At 39.8% G+C, this 21,828-nt stretch overlaps 1 protein-coding gene and 2 long non-coding RNA genes across 4 annotated transcripts in view; 1 reads left to right on the forward strand and 2 right to left on the reverse strand.

Annotated features, from left to right (window-relative positions):
• The first annotated feature begins 261 nt into the window (after nt 1–261).
• CFAP91 (cilia and flagella associated protein 91) overlaps nt 262–21,828 on the forward strand; it is a 39,376-nt gene continuing 17,809 nt past the window's right edge. For both annotated transcript variants that reach the window (XR_013942903.1, XM_080572270.1), the window contains exons 1-11: nt 262–715; nt 2,730–2,887; nt 5,589–5,672; nt 7,191–7,247; nt 8,138–8,319; nt 8,993–9,170; nt 9,491–9,648; nt 9,910–10,092; nt 10,203–10,345; nt 16,366–16,482; nt 20,145–20,216. Coding sequence is in view for 1 of the 2 variants with exons in the window: in XM_080572270.1 (XP_080428396.1) it covers nt 593–715; nt 2,730–2,887; nt 5,589–5,672; nt 7,191–7,247; nt 8,138–8,319; nt 8,993–9,170; nt 9,491–9,648; nt 9,910–10,092; nt 10,203–10,345; nt 16,366–16,482; nt 20,145–20,216 (1,455 nt within the window). In the remaining variant the exon portion in view is untranslated. The remainder of the gene's footprint in view (nt 716–2,729; nt 2,888–5,588; nt 5,673–7,190; nt 7,248–8,137; nt 8,320–8,992; nt 9,171–9,490; nt 9,649–9,909; nt 10,093–10,202; nt 10,346–16,365; nt 16,483–20,144; nt 20,217–21,828) is intronic.
• On the reverse strand, nt 2,746–21,687 carry LOC308184836. The gene is made up of 5 exons (XR_013942935.1): nt 20,632–21,687; nt 18,954–19,208; nt 9,469–9,603; nt 4,378–4,549; nt 2,746–2,883 (listed from the first exon to the last, which is right to left on the reverse strand). It is a non-coding gene; the product is annotated as an uncharacterized lncRNA (long non-coding RNA).
• On the reverse strand, nt 11,805–16,351 carry LOC308184820. The gene is made up of 3 exons (XR_013942927.1): nt 15,287–16,351; nt 15,110–15,175; nt 11,805–13,828 (listed from the first exon to the last, which is right to left on the reverse strand). It is a non-coding gene; the product is annotated as an uncharacterized lncRNA (long non-coding RNA).

Genomic DNA, 21,828 nt, shown 5'->3' on the forward strand with positions numbered 1-21,828 from the left:
CGTCACTCCGCCAGAGCCAAGTCCCCGCGGCCAGGCCCGCCCCTGTCGCTGCCGGTCGCCACGGTAACCGCTCACGGCGCGGTGCGTCCCAAATGGCTTCCGGCCGGCCCCTCGGCTGCCTCCACGGTACCGGCCCCGCGGCGGGGTCGCGGAGCCCCTGAGCTGCGAGGCGGGGCTGGAGGGGCATTGCGGGCCCGGGGCGGTGGGCTCCCGGCCCCGGGGGGGGAGCTGCGAAGCTGCTGGGGCTGGCTGCAGGTTGTGGGCGGGGAGGGATGGAGGGGAGCCGGGTCTTCCTCCACATCCCGCCGCGCTTGGTGGCATGAGGGCTTTCGAGGACTCACCGTTGTCCAGTCCTTTATTTCTGCTTCATCCTTTGTCTGTTTCACTGGCAGAGCTTGCAAAAAAAGTATTCTTTGCAGATTTGACTTCTTGCATGCGCATGCAGTTGTATGTCAGCGCTGAGGCTCCTTTGCGTGATAGCAGAGTTTAGTTACTATGGAGTCGTGTTTCAGTTCTTTCTTTCTTTCCTAGCTTGGTTTATAATCTCTTATGGACAGACTTAAAGAGAGAACTAGAGCCTAAGCAACACCTCATGCTGGTTCCTCCCGTATGTGACTGGTTCCATTTGTTTACTTATCTTTCAGACCCGCTGTACACGCTGTCGAGTGAGAAGGACCATTCAAAGGCAAATATCCAACTTGTCGGTGATAAATTGGTAGGTGTTGGCCAAAGACAGCTCACACATACACCTTATTTTTCTGTGTGTATGCACGCACATGGATAGAAGCTTGCCTACTTTCTCAGTTCTAAGCTACTCCATTAAACAGCAAAATACAAAGCAAAGGAAGCAGTTTTACCTGATACAAGAAAACACTGGAAGCAACTGCAAGCACAGCTGTTAAAATGTGTTATTTCACAGTGCCCTCTCGCTTACCTTGGGATATACTTACACTACAGCTCAAGGTAGCATACTTAAACAGCTTAAAAACACCTAGATGCCACCAGCTACGCAGCCCGTAACAGGTTGCAAACCTATCCTCATTCTTCATACTAGATTAGAACAGTTTAACTTCCTAGCTAAGCTCTTGGCTAGTTAGCCCACGCTTAGCTCCCTGCTGGCTTTGCCCCCCTAATACCCGTACTCAGTCTAGGTAGTTTAAAACCAGCTAGGGCATGTCCCTAGGGAGTTACAGTCACACCTTTAGACAGTGATTGTTGTCTGGACAGGCTGCATATAGGTAGAATGCCAAAGAAAAACAGACTTGCTCCAACTGCACAATGAATTGGATTTTAAACAGAGTCTTGCTGAAACTACACACTTGACTGAGCCTGCAAGGCAGATATTCTGAAGTCTGAAAGTCTGTTCCTGTACAGCAATGAGACATTCCTTAGAAAGCATTCCAACAACGGGATCAAAAAACTTTTTTTGGGAGAATGTTTCTGGATGTCTCTTACATAGTTATCTCTGGCTCTTTTATATGTAAATACATATCTACATGAAAGAAATGCCTGTTTGTCTGCAACTCTGTGCTGAGACACGTGCAAGGAGCTGGAAATTGTCATCATAAAGATGCCTGCAGCGGTATGGCTGTTCTAACAGTTCAGGACAGACAAAGTAAGCAGACATACTGTTACTAAGGTTGTGAATGTCACCGATGTAATGTTGCAGAGGGGCATGGTGACGTACTCCGATTTGTATAGAACATGTTTTAAGCATATGAATCAACAACTGCGTAATCTGCAACACAAAACAATATGACTTTGAATTCTTGGTCTATAGCATCACAAAATGAGGCAGACAGAGGATGAAATAATACTAGTTTATAAGCTCTTCCAAAGTCTTAGAAATTTAATTCCCTTTCAAAAGAAGTAAAAAGAAAGTGCAGTCTCATGCACAGCGAGCAGTTACTCATAGTAGTTTGCCTAGGACTTCATAATCTGACACTCTTACACTACAGTGAGTTTGGGTGCTTGAAATGTCACTATAATCCTATATGCATTTGAGTTAGCACCCCCTGAAATGAAAAGAGTCAATGCACAATTCAAAACTGATTTCAGGCTTTACGGAAACTCAAGCCAGTATAGCTACATCACTTATAGTAGAGACACAATTCCAAAGATTTATTGGCAACCATAAATTTTGAGATTTAAGGCATGTCTATCCAGGGAAATCAATGCTCCAGAAGGAAGGGTGTGGATTTTTAACGTGATCGTTTTTGTGTGCTAACACCCATCAAGATATTTTTAGCACATGCTAAAATTGTTATAGTATAAAACAAAGTAACTTTACTCTGTAAGTGGAATGTGTTACTTCACTTCTAGAGCACATGAAATGGGAGGGAGTTACGTGGGATAAAGTGTTAGAAGTTCACATTACTGCATACTCACTGTTAATGCACACTAACTTCTTTATGTAATGAACTGTTAGACCCTTAGATATTAAGTATAAGTTTAGACACTGGAAAACAGCCACAAGACATATCTGTGCATCTGCTGCTAGTCTGGTATGCTCCACATCTTGAGAAGTACCATCTAACCAGCTGACATCATTAACATATGTATGCCACCTTCTTTCCTCATCCCAAATGTCCTGCAAATAACACCAAGCTTTTCTATGGGCTGCTCATATGCATATAATTACCAGCATCAGCTAAAATTCTGATCTCTTTGATGCTATTTGAAATCACTAAATCACTGATCCTCCTTCTTTGTGTCCACACAAACACTAGGTAAAGGTACCAATTTTCACAAGTATGTTTAGTAGCTTGATCCGTTTCCTGGGCTACAGTCTGTGCTTGGACGGCAAAGATCCAGTGCCTCCATTCATTGACCGAAGATGGAGAGGGAGGGCTCAGCAGCGCCTGGAGGCTCTTCAGCAGCTTGCTGTGTAAGTGTTCCATGGTTGGATAATTTAAAATACACATGCAAACAAAAACAACAAAAACCCTTACACACTGAAGTGGAGATGACTGCAATTTGCTCCTACTTATATTTCCCTTGAAATTAAGAGATTGCAGCTGTTGTGGAGTATGTTTGCCCATCTGTTTCTTATAGGGTGGATGTTACACATTCCTTCATCCTTGTGCTATCTGCTCTGCAACGGTTGCCGGCAAAGTGGAGAGAGTTATTTCAATCTCTTATAGACCAGACAAGTTACAAAGACTTCAGTGGCTCATGTGTGTTACTTCAGTGGTAGCTGTTTCCTTTTAGTCCCATGAAGTTGCAGCTGGCTGGATTGCTTTTGCTGCACATTCAAGCGAGTATGGGGCTTTAACTAGGGCACCACATTTTTAGTTCAGGGGTTTCTTATATGAACTTTCTCCTGGCATTGCAATTTACGTTTCTGATTCAGCAAATATTTAAGCAATCATTTATGTGTTTTGCCACACCATGCATCTTTAGGAGTCCTCTTAGAGCTGTATTCAAGACTGCAGGCACCAGCCTAACTAGTTGTTTTCCGATTTTTTTTTCTTGCCTAGCTAACTTTAGACCATGGACTTTTCATATGGTGTGTTCTCTGATATTGTTGTGAACTGAGTTTTACCATTTGCCAGACAATAATCAAGGATGTTTGAGTGATAACTAAGTATTTCACATGTGTTTCTGTTCAGTTTCAAAAGCATATGCTTTTTGTTTCTACGATAAATTAATAATTTTGGAATTTTTTTTCTTTGTTAATTTCAGCAGTTCAAACTGTCCCCAGCACATGCAAACCTCAGTGGCTTCTTCCATTTTGCCTGTTATTCTGTAACAGGAACTTAATTGACACCTTAGCTGCTTTAAAATTACATTTCAGCAACATGTATTTGCAAAGTATCTTGCAATTAACAAAAGGTGAGAAATACATCCCCTCTTTTTCAACCTGCACTGAGTGACAGTGTTGCTGATACAGAAGATAGAATATTTTCCAGCTGTCTTTGCAGTATTTGTATTGCTTCTGCAAGGTTATCATGAGTAAATGCTCATTTATTTCAGCAAAGTCAGCAAATACAAGTCAAGGACATGGAAGAGGCAGGATCTGAGGCAGGATCTGTGGAATAAAAGGGGCTGTTTCACTGGGTTCCCATTGTGCCTATAACTATATCATAATAGGATGAACAGCTTATGCTAATAAAGTTAGATCATAAAAATAAGTGCCCACCTGTGCTGAGTGAAACAAATCCATCTGGACAAAGGAACACTAATACCTAGAGACCACTACTGGAACAAGCCATCAGCTCAGTTAACTCATTTGAATTACAAACATGACTTTACAGTAATAGGTTAATTAGTGCTGAGCAAGTATCTCATGTTACTGCACCGCATCCCAAACCCTTCCCCTCTATTTTGTTACATGTTATGATGGAAAGTGCTGGGAAGAGATGACTTTAAGCTTACCTTGGCAGTAAACTGTCTGTCACATGAGGTTAAGGCTTATCTCTCTTCAGGCTCTGCTGTAGTTGGTAACCATATAGTTGGCTCCCCAAGTTCCACATCACAGCTCACAGGGCTTACATGAGGTCTTTGAAGGCAGTTGATCTCAGTATGTGGTCCTCTGTTTTCATCGCAGCTGTTGAGCAACATTATGTATTATTAACTTTATCTCTGTAAATATGCCTCTATTTAAAATCGGTCAACAGTAACAAACTCCAGTACACAGAATCCCATACATTTGAAGTCAGGATTCTTACAAGTTGCCAAGAATGGTCTTAGGAAAACATGACCTTCAGCACTGGCCTTATATGCAACTTAAGGGAAGGATTTACCTTAATAGCATGACATGGACTTTTCTTTAAATAACTTTCTTGGTTTTAACGAGCTTGCAGGTTGAGAAGAGTAAGATTGTAGTATGAAGTAGTTGTGAAATCAAATAGCAGTCCTGATGCATAGCTTTCAACGAACTGAGTTCTACCCATTCTCTCACTGATTGCCTCTGTAGACCTCATGGTTATCCAAAAGTTTACAACAAAGAAATCCAAGATGTTATAGTGAAAAAATTAAACAGTCTACATGCTTTGTGGGGAAAGATGGGGAAAAAATGAAGACAGACTGTTCTTGGAAAAGATGCACTAGTCTCAGCATATTTTTTCCTCCTGTATTGGATAATTGAAATTGAAATTGCTGATTTTAAGTTTTTTCACAGTTGCTCAAAATCTTTTTAGCTACTTTTTGAAAGGTAGCAAATGGTGGTCTTCCACTTTGTTCACTATACTGCTTTCTGCATATTTTGTGTTATGGAAAGTTTTTCACTCTTATGGAAATGAGCTTGCCCCCCACAGTTCAAGTGGACAGTCCTTGGCATGCCAAGCACATAAGGAAGTTTTATTAAAGACAGACAATGACCATCTTTGCCCATGCACTGGAAGGAACATAAATAAAGTGTAAAACTGTCTTGCTATTTCTATAGCAAGTATGAAAAAAGCCAAATATAAGTGCTTGCATAGGTATGGGGATTTTGTAGAATTTGTAATGTGTATGTTTTGATTGTGCAACCAGAGAAGTAGAGATAAAAAATAAGTAATGAAGCATAAGAAAAAAAAAAAGAAAAAAAAACTGATCTGAATGTACTTCTTAAGTGATAGTAAAGAATCCTGTATTCTGACTTTTAGAGGTCAGCCTTCTCTTCAAATACCCCAAATCGTGTATGAAGATCCTGAAGTCAGTGGAAGGAATCGTTACAAATATTTTGCACGGTAAGGAATGACCTGATTTGAAACAGAGTTCAGAAGCTTGCTTTTTTGAAGTTTAAAGTGCACCTAAATAAATGCCATAGCCTTTAAAAAAAAAAAAGCAACCCTGAAAACCTGAAAAGATCAAACCATAAATAAGTCTAAATAAGTCAAATAATTAATAAAACGTATACAAAATTTTGTGAGCACACTCAAAACTAACTTCTAATTACTGTCTTGTTTTGCAATTCCAATTGGAAGTGTAGCAAGACGTAAGCAGCAACCTCATGAGCATAAGGCTCTCAGGACATTTCTGTACAAGCAGCAAAGAATTCCAATCCCAAACACATTGAAATACCTGTTTCTAAATGTAGACTTCTCTGAAGCATCAAAACTCAGGCAAATAAACTCATCAAGAGTAATTCTGGCACAGTGAATTAACAGTCTTAGAGAAGTTTTACATCTTTATCTTATGTGGCAACATACTGTGTCTTTAAAAAAAGAGTTCACATGCAGAACTGAATGCTGCCAGGTACAATAGTAGGGTCTGATAGGTCAGCTCTAATAGGGTCCACTCCTGATGGGAGCTTGATGTTAGGTTGACTTATCTATAACATAGACATTTACTCTTTGGAGGAGGACAGGTAAAAGACCTTGAGAAACTGGACTAGGTCACTTGCAAAAAGTCTCATGCACAGCTTTTGTTATTTCAAAGTTTTTAGTTCATCTGGTTACTTTAGAAAAGGAAAATAAAGAATTATATGTTAAGGGGGGAATCAGAAAGAAAGTATTCCTACTCAATTAGCTGTTCTTTATAAATTCCATTCAATCTTGACTGTAAATACAAAGCATATCTCTTTTCTGAAAACTGTATGTTTAAAAACATAATACAAGACATTGGTTTTCCACCTTTTCCAAATTGCAGACTTGTAAATTTTTCCAGTCATAATATATTTTAAGTCTCTCAGAGACTAAGCAAAATTGATATGGAACAGCAATATACAAACCATAGGAATTCTTAAGGAGGAATTCTTAGTATGAATACTTTTCCTTTGTGTCCAGTCTTAGCGTAGATCATTGTACAACAAATACAGTAGGCCTACTTCTTAAGTTTCTTCTAATGGACCATTTGCAAGTAGTCTACTGGTGTCCAGGATCTCCATCCTGCTGAAAATCACTGAATTTAGTTTGCCTTATCTGTGACTCCCCACTTCTAGCACAGCACAGACTATTGTAATTGCTCTAATACCATAAGTAGACCAATATCAAAAGCTGAAGGGAAAATCAAGTTTTTAGAATGAGAAAATATATTTTTTTTCCTTCTTTGTCAAAGGAATAGTACTCCTGCTGTTGAAGTGTTACCTGTGGCTCGTTATCTGTGAAATAATTCTTTAATATTCAGGCGCAACATGCAGGTACAGAACTTGAGTTGTGGAAAATCAATCCACTAATTTCAGTGAAGTTACACTGCAGTTTTTGTAAATTGTAACCATCTTTTGTGCCTCATGGCTGTTGTCTTACCTCTGTGTTCTCTCTTTTCAGACCTCTCATCCCTTCTAATAAGCTACTTCCACCAAACGTTCGTTATGCAATGGAAATGTAAGTACTGACTTATGGAACAACACTGTTGTAATGTGTCACATCTCACCAGAAAATGATTGCTTAACTATTTAGTTGGTGATCAACAGTTTTCATAATGAACAACAGGAAAACTCATTAAGAGGTAGAGTTTGTTCAGTGTTGAGTATTCCTGGAGAAACAGGTGACTGCATGGTTCAAAATTGGCTTGCAGCGGTTAAGTAGTGCTTTCTGGGTAAAAGAGGTGTGTGTCACGTATGTTATGATTACAAGGCCTGAAGCAGAAAGCCAAGAGAAGCTGATACAGATGATTCTCCAATACATCAATATAGTTGCAAATTCTTCTGACATTTTCTTACAATGCCTGTGATAGTTGCAATACTGTTCAATGATATAGAGCATCCAAGATATAGTCTAATGTGATAGCCTGATCCCCGTTTTCAGTGGGAATCAAATTTTAAGGAAACATAAGCACATTCAGTTTGTAGTAGGATCTATAGTTGCATGTGCTTAAGTCGGAACTGAGTTTTGTTCTGGAAATGTTGGAAAAGCAGACACGTAAGTTAAGTGAAACAGTCCTCCTTCATTTTATACTCAACCATTAGTTTTTTGTGCCTATTAAAAGCAATGCCTTATAATGGATACATAGGGAAGATTTGCATGTAAAAATTCAGGAGAGCTGAAGTAGGAAGATTTCTGGATTGCTTTCCTAAGGAGAGAGCTTTCAAAGGACTCAGTGTTGTCTCGGTCTGCTTTTACTAAAGATAATGGAGTTAACATCAATGAGAGCAATGATAAGATAAAACAGCACAACTGAATATCTTACCTTTAACTTAGTGCAACATTTCTGATTTGTTTTCTTCTTTTAAATGAATGTGACAAATGTTCTTCCATATTGCATTTCTTTTTAGGACAGAGCCCTTTATCCTTTCAGCTACAAGAGACAGCAAGATCTTTGGTCCCAAGTTACGAACTTTGGGCACACAGACAGATTACAGGGATGGTGAAGCCCAAACGGATCCCTATTCCCCTGAATATGTAGTTCCCAGTGGCTCAGTCCCTGAACTTCTGACACTTGCTACTCTCACTTGGGGTGAGTTGTGAAATCAAGATAAATTATAACAATTGCATGCCCGCTGTAGCAGGATGTGCTCTTTTATTCAGTGTCAGGTTTCAAGTCTATTGCTGGCTTTGGTAGACCATTGCTGTCTTCCTTTAGGGCAGATTATTTTAGCTATTTTTAAAATATGTGTGATATTTACCTGCTTAATAGTGCTATTCTGAGGCATTTCATAAAGAGTTTTGAGATCACTCAAAATTAAAAGATTGTATGTTTTACTAATAGCAGTTTTTCATTTATCTGATGTTCCTCAGCTGTTCTGAGTTCGACATCAGAAAGAAAACAGTAAGAATGCTGCTGCCCCAGAACACAGCCTGTGATCCTCATGTCCCAGGGTTCCACCTGCAATAGTGATGGGTACTGGACATGCCAAAGAAAGTGTCCATTCTCAGAAAATGTCCTCCTTTCCAGCCTGCTGTAGAGGAATGAAGAGCTAGTGTTAATGTCAGCTAAGCTATAGTAACTGTAGGTCCAACCTTCACTCATTTTGTAGAATTTCACCAGCCTTAGAAGTATTTACTTCTGATTGTTGACCGTTCTGCATTGGTATAACATATGAGCATGTGCCCATGAAGCCCTCTAAAAGCTTAGTGTACTGGTGGATTCACAATTCTTCTAAAGAGCTACTACTTCTTGTCCTTGTAAGGTCGGGGGCTACCAGCAGGACTAGCCGAGGTGGAGATGATTGAACGTGCCCGGGAAAAACGTGCGTGGGAAGCAACTCTTCCAGCCATGGACAATGCCTCACAAATTGCGAAGAGGAGGAAAATGATGGATGATATGGAGAGGAAGGAGTGGGCCTTTAGAGAACAGGAAATAGAAAAGTAGGAGTCCAGCTATACACTATTTATTTTCGTTATCACCCCAACAGAGAATAAACAAGAAGGTTTAGGGGATTGGTCGGAGGGTACACACCTGTGATTTCTGTGAAAATCCCCTGATTTTCCCAAGGAATATTTTTGATAAATTCAATATTAGAGACTGCTACCACAACAGTTTTTCACTTTTCAAAATGAAAGATTAAATATGAAATATGCAGTATGAACTGTCTGTAAAGTAGTGGTATGTGGGATTTGATGATGACAGCATTGCACAGAACACTGCAAAATGCTTAAATCATACCTGGCCTTTCTTTTCCTTGCAGGTTGCAGGAGATTCGACTGAGAGTCTTAAAGAAGCTGCTGCAGAGGCTACAGGAGAAACAGAATGAGCTAGATGCCAAACGCTTGGATGACCACTGGCAAAATCATCAGAAGGCTAAAAAAGAGAAAACGAAAAAGATTCAGCATGACTTTGTACGGAGTAAGTTTGAAAACCAGGGAGAGGGCAATACAAGACAGTTTTCAAACAAGCCCTTTCTATCTGTAGAAGACAGAAAGTTGCAGTCTTTATTGAAGATGAAACAGTTCGCAGCCACAATATAGATATGCATGGCCAGCATTTGTTCTGTCAAATAGCTTATATTTTGTATTACCCAGCAAGAACCTTTGTGAATTTCTGAAGATGAGGCTTTTAAGAATTATTTGTATGAAGAAACTTCTTAAATATGTGTTTCCTTTGTAGTGCTTAGGAAACTGATAGCTAAGAGGAAGAATGTGATGGGGAAACTGGAGAGACGAGATATCATCAAAGAGTATACTGACTTTGCATCGCAAACATATGCTCCTTTATCTAGGATTGGTTATTTCCCAGACAACCATTCTGAACGCTTTGTTGTAAAAAACTTCTATCTTAACACCTTTGCAGGTAAGGCATTTCGGAAGATTTAGTTTTTATGACGTATTTATTAAAAATGTTAACAGAACTGAAATTTTTCTCCATCGCTTCATTAGTTAGTCATTCTTTGTGTCTCTTAGGACTGTGTGAACTGGAAGCAGCTCTCCCACATTCTGTCACCCAGGCTGAGATTAAAGCTCCAAAGCCTAAGTACACTACTACTAAGACTGGATTTATTAAAAGATCAGCAAGACTAGAGGTGGAGCTGGCACAGGTTCACCAGGTATGGAGCTGTATCCAGCAGCAGAATGTCAGTTCCTCTCAGGTTTGAACTGTTCAGAGATGCTTTGGGGAAGATACACATGTAAGCTTTCTTCCAATTTGCTGTGCTAAATTCATATTTTCTGTAAGACAACTTGAAGGACAACACATCAGACAATCAGACTGTTGCAGGCATGAACAGCACTGCTCTGGAACACAGTCTGTCAGTACTCTGTCTCCCAAACATCTGTGCTTCTGTCCAGCCTTATAGAAAACAAGTATAGCTGTTTCTGTATCACTACAGATCAAGTATCTGGACTAGAACATACTACGTCACTTAGAAATTGTCTCCTGCCATTAGCTCATTCCCTTTTCTCCCATGCACGTGTGGTAGGCCTGCTTGTTGCACTGTCAAACTACTAATAAATAAGGAAATCAAATCTGGATTCATATTCAAAAACTCTTTACATTTTAAAAACATACATTCTAAGTACCTATTGTATAAACACCTGCAGCAAAGAATTATTAAAATGACCCCACTCATGAAATTGGATCAGAATAGGGGCTGCGTATCACTGTTGTTCCCTAACAACAGTATCTGATTTGCAAACATGACCATAATGTTTTGCATATCTTAATTTATCACAACTGTTCATGCAGATGAGGTGCCCATATATGCAATTAACCACTGAGGAAAGAAGTGCCTCATTTGCATCTACAATCACAATATTTGTAAATTGCATGTATTTTTAAGTGTGCTCTTTATGATCCTGTTGAGGGTTACCTTTCTTTAAAATCAAGCCTATTCTTGCTCGATGATGCATCTCTGAAAAATACTAATTTCATTTGTAAAGCTGGGCAACTTTCACTTACACTTTCTTTAGTAAAGAAGTATTTCATAATTGGAAATTATGTGTATAGCTTTCTTGTTTTAGTGTAATTTAATAATACTCGATACAGACAGTGACTTTCTGCTAATGAATGTTAGATTTAAATCTTTTTCTGAAAACACAATATTATTTCAAATTTAAATTCCACTGGGTCTTGTAAAAGATGAAGCATTGCATCTGATTATTTTTCAGAAGGGAACTTTTCAAGGAAAATATTGAGTGCTACAGGAAGTGTTCAAGAACTAAGGATGTTGGTTCACTAAAGATTTAGAGAAGATGACACAGCACTATTGAAGCGCTTTGAGTTTGGGTGCTTTTCATGTAAAATCAAAGTAGTGACTATATATAGTCATGATCATGACACTTGTGGCAGCTCTCATAGGCAGCAGGATGTTAGCCTGTGCTTTCAGGGCTGAAATCCAATTACAACAATTGTATTTTGTTTGTTCAAAATACTTTTCATGGTTTGAAAGACCACAGTGGAGTGTCTAAACTGTAGTTACTGATAAGAAGTATGCCCTAATGCTGGCTGTTTATGTAATAATGTCTCCTCAAAGAAAAATTGATAGCCAAAGAGAATGGAATGCTGAACAAAAGCAGACAATACTGGCTATTTTCTTCTGTAATCAATCATTTGGTTGGTATAAATCATACCTTGATTTATACCATCTGAGGGACTAGTATAACAAATACTCATTTCACCTCCACAAAAAGGCAAAACGTATGTTCTTTTAAAATTGCAAAACATTTCCTTTGCAGATAAAGATAATAAATCCACTGTGCAACATTTAACTACTAATTTTAGATATACAGTAGTAGTCACCAAACTGGTCAATTCAGAGATGCAGAAGGTAGTGACACTGCTGAAGACCCAGACTGCCTCAGCCATTGTTAGATTTAAACAGATTTTCTGCTCAGAGCAACAAGAAAAGAAACAGTTTTATCATAACAGTCAGCTTACAGGTCTGCAAGTATTACTGCCCTAGTTAGCTCTTAAGCTCTGTGGTTACGCTACTGATTGCTTCTCTGGGCAGAGTCTTTTTCTTCTCAAGTTTGGCAGCTGTAGCACGTTCTGGCTTAGCAGAGCCTCTCTGACAGGTCCACCTCGTTAGCTACAGGTGCTGTCAAGAAGCGGGCAGTAAAGGCTGCAGAGTACTTGACTTAACAGAATTTACCACTTGAGAGGACAGCTGCCTGACCACTTGGCATAAACAGTCCCAATCCTGCCAACAGCCTCCTCTGGCACAAACAGCATGAAAGAGGTTTAAAGCAGGCAATTACAGATCATCTGAGAAGGGCTGTGTTGCTTTGCATTATTTCTGTAGCTTAGCAGCTAGACCAGTTATCTCTTCAAAAGCCTCTTTTGAGTACTGTCCTAGCACTCAATCTAGACATTTTCTCCCATAATGCTGGAAATGAAGCAGAACTCTAGAAAATTCAGAGTGCACAGTCATCTGGCTTTGGAATGAGCTTCTTGGTTTTCCCTGGTTAATCTGTGGAAGAAGGTAGCAAACAGAGGAGGAATGCTAGACCTTAGCATCAGAAGAAATCATTTTAATACAGGAAAGTTCCAAGGCATGCTTCTCTGGCAAAATGAGTGGCAAGATGGCCTAGTCCTCCTCATTGTTTACCTCTTGGTTTACCATACTGAGAGTTTCCCTGAGGTTAGAGGCTGTAGAAAGGGACAAGAGATGATCCAAAGAACTATAAAAAGGATGTGTCCTCTTGAGAATAATAGCTTCTTCCAGACTTGAAACTAATCAAAAAAGAAGTGATTTTAGAGGAGTATCCTGAATCCTTTTGCAGGAGTATTATGTATGCTCAGTATTCTTTGAATACTTCTCTAAAACAAGAGAACATGGCAGAAACAGGGGTGACAATGAGCTGTATCTTAAGCCAGATCTTTAAAAGGACAAGGAAAGCCAGTTCTTAGCCAGCACAGATTATAGTGATTAAAGCAGTATAAGTGAGCCATTATATAGACAGCCTTAAGTGAAAATCCAAGGCATTAATTTAGTTCAAGAAAGAGATAGCGTACTGATACAACAAATTACTAGGAAAGAAAAGCAGCTAGGGAACTGAATACATCAAGGAACAGAGGAGCGACTAGAAGAAATCCCAGTGCAGAACAATACATGAGTTCAAGCCAACCCTGTGATGCTCTGGTGACTCAAGGTGGGGATGAAGTATCAGGTGGTTTCAAAGTGCTGGATCCAGATGATGTCAGAACAAATAATCTCTCACCTCAGCATTAAGTGCAACTCTCATCACGTCTATGTTCTTCATCCTGTTGCTGGAAGGAGGCAGAGAAATAGGAGGGCCAAGAATATCTCTGAAGAAAATCTGTGCCAGCTTCAAAGAGCAGGAAAACCTGTTCAAGCAGTTACTTCATCAAGAACAGATCTCCAGCACAGTTTTAGTTGGCTCATGCTCAGACAAGCTCTAGGAGCTATTATGTCAGTCTCGATCAGCCAAGATGCAGCAGCCATGCTGCATTGCAAAGTAGGTACTCACTCTGTCCTTGGTGATCTCACCTTCCTCATTCACGGGCAAAAAGGAAGGAAGAGACACGTGTCCACATACTGTGTGCTATACATGAAAATATACACACTGTCCTGTGAAAAAGAAGATTAAAGAGAAGATAATGAAGAAATCTAAGGAATTATTTATGTGAACGGAGAGTTGTTTCTCAAGCCACTATCCTGTCAAGAGTTCTGCTTCCATCAGAAGCCAGCAGAAAAGCTAAAATGTATGGCCAAAAGCAGGGGTGCCATTTCCTGTTCACTGCTTTCACCAGGAAAATGAAAATAAGTTGGAAGATTTAGCTGGTCCTTCACTGTCCAATCCTATCAGATTATACCATGACTCTGAACCTACTACCTGAAAAAAAACAACATAGTCTACCCTCAGAAAAATCAACGCATGATATGTAGGCAGTGCCATTTGAAGTGTGTTGTTCAGAAATTTAGCATCTTTTTCTTTCTTCTTTTTTAAGTTTTAAGAAAGTATTGTACAGCAGTTCTTCGGTTCTGGTCTCTCTGTTTGGAAAATGGTAATTTAAGTTACGTAGAAACAGTTACTGTAAAAAACATACTTTTGTTTTGTACGTTGAAGTTGTAAAATAACTTAAAACATCAGATTAGTGAAAGCAAATGGTAACCAGTTTTTAATTTATAAAGATAACAAAGCAGGCACAAGCTTGTGCTGACACAAATACTTACAACCACTTTTGGGAACTACAGTATTTCTCAAATCTGCTTTTATAAGAATTCCCTCTTGTCAGAAATGCTCATATATTTTTCTGCCTTTAAAAGTTGTAATTCTGGTTGCGTTTTGTTATTCTGGTTAACAAGAAGTATTTTTAGAGGATAAGGTATTAGAAAAATTCTTATGAATGCAACATTGTATTAATAAACATAGGAGCCACTGTTTTGAAAATAATCACAATTACAAGTGCTTTTTTCTCTTACTTTTCCCCTGTCATGCAAAACACCTTATAAATCATAGCAAGCAGTACTATAATCTTCATACCAGAGAGCTGTAAGGTCATTAAATACAAGAAACAGTTTAGAAAGTCTCGTAACATTTTTCAGCTATAATCATTCCACGTGGCTTATAAGCAGTTTATAGGCTTTGATTCTTGCATTATTAACATGGTCCATTTCAGAAGTCTTCAGTAATAAAGCATTTTACACCCTCCACCTAGAAATCTCTGTCCTTTTCTGGAACCATTAATAATCCTAGCTGTAAAGTTCAGCTCCAATATACAAGAAGAGTTTTATACAATGACTACTGTAGTTTCAAAATTTCATTAATTTTGCAATTAAATTCAGTGCGAGTGCCATCAATTTTCCGTTACTGGAGAGAGAAATTCAACATGAGATTTTTTTCCTTACACTTTTCTCCAGTTTTCCTCCCCAATGAAATACTGTAGTTGAACATATATTTCTAGCATGCCTTCTCTGTTAAAAATAAAGAAAAAAAAAAGAGAAAATAAACTATTCCCTGCTGGAATACATTTGTCCTTTCAGTAATAAGGACTACAGATCCAACCGATGCAGTAGTAGGATTACATTTTTGAAGGAAGTTTAGATGCATATACTCTCTTCCCTTTTTTCTTGCAAGCTGCAGTGAAATGTCCTACAGCAGCCAGGTGCTGCAATGCAGCTGGAAGAGATTATTTGATTATCTTGCTCTAAGCAGCTTGCAGCGGGCAGCTGGCAGGACTTTGGCTCTATAAGCACTTTGAAAATGTCTTAAAGTGGCCAAAGCCTAGGTGGCAATTTCAACTCCTTTGGCTGACAAGTTTTGTCATCTGACACCAAACAGCTGCAAGCAGGGTAAAATCTGCCTTTAATAGACTTGTGGATTTTCCCAGTAGAAGGAAGTTCTCAGGCCAGTTAGTCTCCCTTTCTCCCTCAGTCCACTTATGCAGTTGCTCTGGATGCCACGGGGCAGAGAAGAGTTTCGAAACATGTTCTGCAAGGAAGGGGTCCTGGATCATTTAGTTCAACCCTGTGCGGTAACAGTATATCATACAAAAATACCTCACTGAGGAAGGACCACAGAACCTTGACTCCCTTCGTAAAATCTCCTGACTCCACAACACTTTCAACCCACAAAAACAATCGTTACACCAACAGTTAAAGGCAAAAAGTTATAACCACTCTGTATTGATATGCAAACTGCAATTACACTGTGTTATTTCTACCTATTTTTCACATTTTGAAAGAATCTTACCTCTATCATAGGAAAATGATTAATGTTTTTATTGTTATATAAGGCAAGGACACCACTAACTCTGCTTGCAGGTGGGTCAGTGTTTAAGCGGTTCAATGAGAGTCCCATTTTAAAATGAAAAAAAACCAACAATCTGCTTTTAAAAATGTATTATTTTAGTTTGTACTAAATGAACAAGTAATGATCAAGTTTGTAGAACTTCTGGATTAATTTTAGGTGACTTGCCCTATGCAATTGTTCAGTTTTTCAACTGATATGCAAATGAGAAAATTGAAGGCATAAGCCTGCAAAATGCACATTACTTTCAACCCTCTAGAGTCAGTGTGATCAGGAGCAGTCGGCATCTGCAAGAGTGGCCTTGATGTCTTGTTCTATCTGGCCCAGTTCTGATTAAATTGTATGACTCTTGCAGGCACTATTGGAGAAGAAGAATAAAGTCAAAGAGCCAAAGAAGCCCCCTCGTTTCCTTGAAAAAATAGAAAAGCCTGTTCCTCGCCCCCCCACTCCAATTCTGGAAAAACCATCAGTTGTAAGTGAAATGATTGGAAATGATTCTAGCATTTTTTTTTTCTTCCTGTTGATCCTTGATTGTTCCTTACCGAGTTGTTAAAGGAATGTCCAGAAAAGGAAAAAAGTTAGTTTTATCTCTTTGTGTATCTGTATTTGTCGTAGAAATAGCCAGCCACCTTAAGACTCTCTTATTTGTGTATTCTTTAAGGATACTAATAACCAAAGAAATGAAAGTCTCTTTCATTATCTGTTGGCCAAATCCTTAAGTTAGCTTTATTTATAAAGAAATAAATTAGTAGACATGTTGTTCCCTTGTTCTTAGAGAACAAAAAGGCAGAATCATATACCTCTGCAAACATGGATTTATTCAGTGCCTTCCATCCTTCTGATCTGACAACACTATCATAATCCAGTGCGCAATTAAGTTTAGTCCCATTGAAGTCAGTGAGACTTTGGGTGCTTAGCACTGCACACGCACTTCATTAATTTGCTGGAGTGAAGCTCTAATCATTATGTAGGACTCAGTCTTTGATGAGCATGATCCATTTAATTGACAGTTCACAGAAAATGATTCTTTTGCAGAGATCAGAACAGCAGTAAATGGATGTTGTGATATGTTGTAGGAAAAAAAACAATTTTTAGAGGAGCTGCAACTTTTCCTTTCTTGAAATAGTGTGCTTAAGAGGTGTTTGCCCCAGTGGATTTCTTTGTCTGCTTATTAACACCATTTTCATGATGCAGTAAGAATCAGACACAATTGCTATTTAAACTTGTGAATTTAAGAGTCATACAACCATGAAAGCAAGAGAGGGAAAGTCTTATTAGACCATCCATGCCATCCTTGTGCAGTATGATTGTCTTACGTTTTATACACTCCATTTTAAGATGACTGAAACAACATCTCCTCAGGAAGAGCTTTTTACTAACACTAAAAAGCAGTTTTACTAACTCCTAAGTATTAGGTACTGTAATGCAGTGGCAGATTACACTATTTAGATAAAGCTGTTTGGCAGATTGCTACAATGAAAAAAAAACAGAAGGATTTATCCCCCTGCTTATAGTCATTTTGAGGCTATTTACAGACCACAGTTTGTGTGTTTTTTTTTTTTTGAAAGAGTTCCAACACAACAGAATTCCACCTAAGTTAAATCTGTCAATGTTTGGTTTATTTTCAAATATCTTTGTAAGTGAATACATAAAAGAGAGTATCTCTGCAGTGAGGCTCCATCTGTAAAATCAGGGGAACTTCAGCCACTGAAGAGCATCTCTGTAACATCTCCCACCTTGCAGAATCCAAGTAAGGTTTCTCCTACCAGCTGGCTGTGAGAAGCACTAATAGCAAGGCTTTTCTCTGTCATTAGTGCATCTCTTCCTGCCTTTTATGAATACGAGTGCCAACTGCTAACTTCACCAGCTTCTTCCTGCTGGAATTGAGGACCTCAAAAGGAAAGCATGCCAGAGTGACAGGCTGGTGACATGGACCACAAGGAATATGAAAGAAAGTAGAGAGAACAGAGGCACTACTGCAGGCCTCCTCAACACTTCTTCCCCAGTCATTTTTCATAGAATCATAGAATCATTCAGGTTGGAAAAGACCTCTAAGATCACCTAGTCCAACCTTTAACCTAGTACTGACAAATCCACCACTAAACCATGCTACTAAGTTCATTCTAGATCTACACATTTTTTGAAGACCTCCAGGGATGTTGACTCAACCACTTCCCTGGGCAGCCTATTCCAATGCCACACAACCCTTTCGGTAAAGAAATTTCTCCTGTCATCCTACCTAAACCTCCCCTGGTGCAACTTGAAGCCATTTCCCCTTGTCTTATCACTTGATACTTGGGAGAAGAGCCTGATCCCTACCTTGTTACAACTTCTTTTAAGGTAATTGTAAATTACAGTAAGGTCTCTCCTGAGCCTTCTTTTCTCCACGCTAAACAAACAACCCCACCTCCCTTAGCCGCTCCTCATAAGACTTGTTCTCTAGACCCTTCACCAGCTTTGTTGCCCTTCTCAGGATACACTCCAGCACCTTGATGTCTTTCTTGTAACGAGGTGCCCAAAACTGAACACATTATTCAGGGCATGTCCTCACCAAAGCCAAATACAGAGGGACAGTCACTGCCCTAGCCCTGCTGGCCACGCTGTTTTTGATACAAGCCAGGATGCTGTTGGCCTTCTTGACCACCTGAGCACACTGCTGGCTCATGTTCAGCTGGCTATCAACCAGCACCCCCAGGTCCCTTTCTGCCGGGCACCTTTCCAGCCACTCTTCCCCCAGCCTGTAGCGCTGCTTGGGGTTGTTGTGCCTCAAGTGCAGGACCTGGCACTTGGCCTTCGTGATCCATTGGCCTCAGCCCATGGATCCAGCCTATGAATACCCCTCTGCAGAGCCCTCCTCCATCATTTACATCACTGTACAATACAATGTACAGAAGATTGCACCCCACAAAAATTTAGACTAAATCTTGAAGTAGTTTGCCTTACCTGTCCAGTATATGTGCCAGTCTCCATGTCCAGAATTCTGTCCTGAAGGGGTTGTGGTCCTTACTTACCTCTGCTGCCAGGTGACATGGTATAGTTTAGCTTTCTAACTGGACTTCATCCCTTCTTTCCAGAGGAAAAAAACCACACTATATCATAAGGCAGTCCTTTGGCTCGTTCTGCTTTGCTCCTCTTGGGTAGTGTTATGGAAAGGCAGGAATGCTTCCTTATGCTTTTGGAATACTTAATCTGCAACACCTAAGAAAAAGCAGAAAAATTCAAGCCTACACCATTTCTCTCATCCCACACTCTTCCTGGCACTTCTAAAATAGCACATTTCAATTCAGACCTTACAGGCTTTTTATTAAAAAAACAACAACAACAACCTCCTTTCATTTTTTAGATTTTTTTTGTCTTTCCCAGGCAGCTGATGGACTTTCCTGTCCTGCTACTGTCAACTCAGCAAAACCCCCTCAGCAAGAAAAAATGCCAGTTGTTCCTCTATTTAAAATAAGCCCTTTTTTGATTGTTTTTCTTCTCATGTGGTCATGTTCTCTTTCTCACTACACTAAATCATTCTTCCAAGTTGGTATCAGTTACACAATGCTAGGCCAGTAAAATTCTCAAAGAGACAAATTGCAATATAATGTAATTTATTTTACTTCTAAACTATCACTTTCTGAGTCTTAAATTTACTGAGTTACTCTGATAAAGGTCACCACTGGCATAAATATCAGATGAAAAATTGTATATGTTGCCTTTTAATCCCTTTTTTTATAGTTAACAGCTCTCTTGAACCTCCTTAAATAATTCTTCTATCGTCTCAGTGTCTTGACCTGTAAATTCATGTAGTTGATGCTCATTTTGCCAACTCGGTCAAGCGACAAGTAGTACTTTTAATGCATACAGTCATTTTCTCCATCAATATCTCCTTACTGTTAGGTACTCCTCTAGTACCTTCTAAAATCTCGGATAGATTACATAGACTTACTTCCCCACCTTTTACAAAACATGGAAGTGTGTATTATTCTGACTTACCTTCTTTTCCCTAGAAATTAGAAGGATAGCGTTCAGAAACAATTGAGAAATTGGATACAAATTTGACTTTTTGATATTTAGGTGGGTGATTCATAGAACACTCAATCTCCAAAAGAATAATTAATTATTGTGTGGTTATTTGTTTTGTTTTGACAGAAGGAAGAGGAAATAGAACTGGCAGTGATCTGTCTGCAGAAGTTGCTCCGAGGAAGGGCTATTCAGAACTTGGTATTTTGTGTCTCTTTGTTGATGTCTGTCTTCAGAATGGTGGTGGGAATGATTGAAGGTGTGTTTGCAGTCTTTATTCCCCAGAACTAATCAAGGGTAATGAGGCTTATGCAGCATATCCTCCTGTATGTCCTCTGAAGTCGTTCAAGGCTGAAATCATTGCTCTCTAGCCCAAATTTGTTACAGGTCCTACACATTTGTGAGCGTCTCCCTGTTCCTGCCATCCCCTACACTCAGATGTTTCATTAGATGCTTCATAGTAGAATTAATCAAATAGCAAATTCTAGACTAGATCTGGACTGTAAGTACATTTTGCCTTAATTATGCTTTATGCTTATTAATTAAGATCCCAGACATATAAAAATTCTCACATGCCAGCAGGACAGCTTGTATTTCACTCCATCTTCACAGTTACCTGTGATGGTGAGCTGATCATTCTTGGGTGTGGAGCAGTTGACACATACCACCATGATTTCCAGCAAGTGCAGGACGCATTGTTCTGCTTCCAGCAGAGTAGAATTGTGCCTAGGTAAAAATTAACTGAGTAGCCATGCCTCTTGGGTTTTCTTGGGGGGGGTTTACATTAAGCAAGCCTGTCACTTTTGATCAGACCAGTCCAGAGGGTTGGGTTTTCAAGCCTGCTGCTTCTTTCCGGCTCATTGATATTCTCTCTTGCACTAATTGTTTAATGTCTGTGAAGTGTTCCCATGTGGGACCCTGACCTGAGCTTTAGTAAACAATGCAATACCGTGAAAGTGGCTTGAGGTGGAGTTTAAGCTTCCCAAGACTTCTCCAGTTCTGCAGTGATCTGTGAGAAGGATGCTCGAGTCCATTACAAAGCTGTTGACTTCCACAAGGTTTTTGAGAGTCATGAAATGTCCCATAATTTTTAGGAATCTCCTAAAAATAAACCTGTAATAGGGACAACAGCAGTTTAAACAACCTCCCCATCAACTTACTGCTTTGAACTGTTGCTGGACTCCCTCAGAACGAAGGTCGGAGACCATTAGATGTTGAAACAGGGGATGTCTAACTTAAGTCTGAGGAAAAGGGGCAGTGCTCACACTGGGAAGGTTTGGCACTGAGGTTGGTATAACAGGATATCCAAAAGAATATTGCCCTGTTCTCTTGACATTGGTTTTGCAGTTCTGCATCCCAGCAGTCTGAGTTCTGGGTGAGTCCAAACAACAACAACAACAACAATCTTTTGTGATACTGTAGCAGGGCATCATCTATACCCCACGGCAGAAAGTCACAACTTTCATCTTCCATGCAGCAAGGCTTAGGCAAGCTTTACCTCACAGCTGTAGTGTAGGTTTTGGGAACAGGTGGCCCTGCAGCCTGGAGGCTGAGAGGCCACCCCATGGCTCTCTGCAACTCCCCGAGGAGGGGAAGCACAGAGGAGGTGCCGGCCTCTGCTCCTGTCACTGATGATGGGATGCATGGGAAGGGCACGACGCTGCACCAGGGAGGGTCATTAGGGAAAATTTCTTACCCGTGAGGGTGGTCAAACACTGGAGCAGGCTTCCAGGAGAGGTGGTTGATGCCCCATGGCTGTCAGTGTTCAAGAGGCATTTAGACAATGCCCTCAGCACTATGCTTTAACTTTTGG

The sequence above is a fragment of the Anser brachyrhynchus genome (genome assembly GCF_964034855.1).
Source record: "Anser brachyrhynchus genome assembly, chromosome: 1".
Taxonomy (NCBI): Eukaryota; Metazoa; Chordata; class Aves; order Anseriformes; family Anatidae; genus Anser; species Anser brachyrhynchus.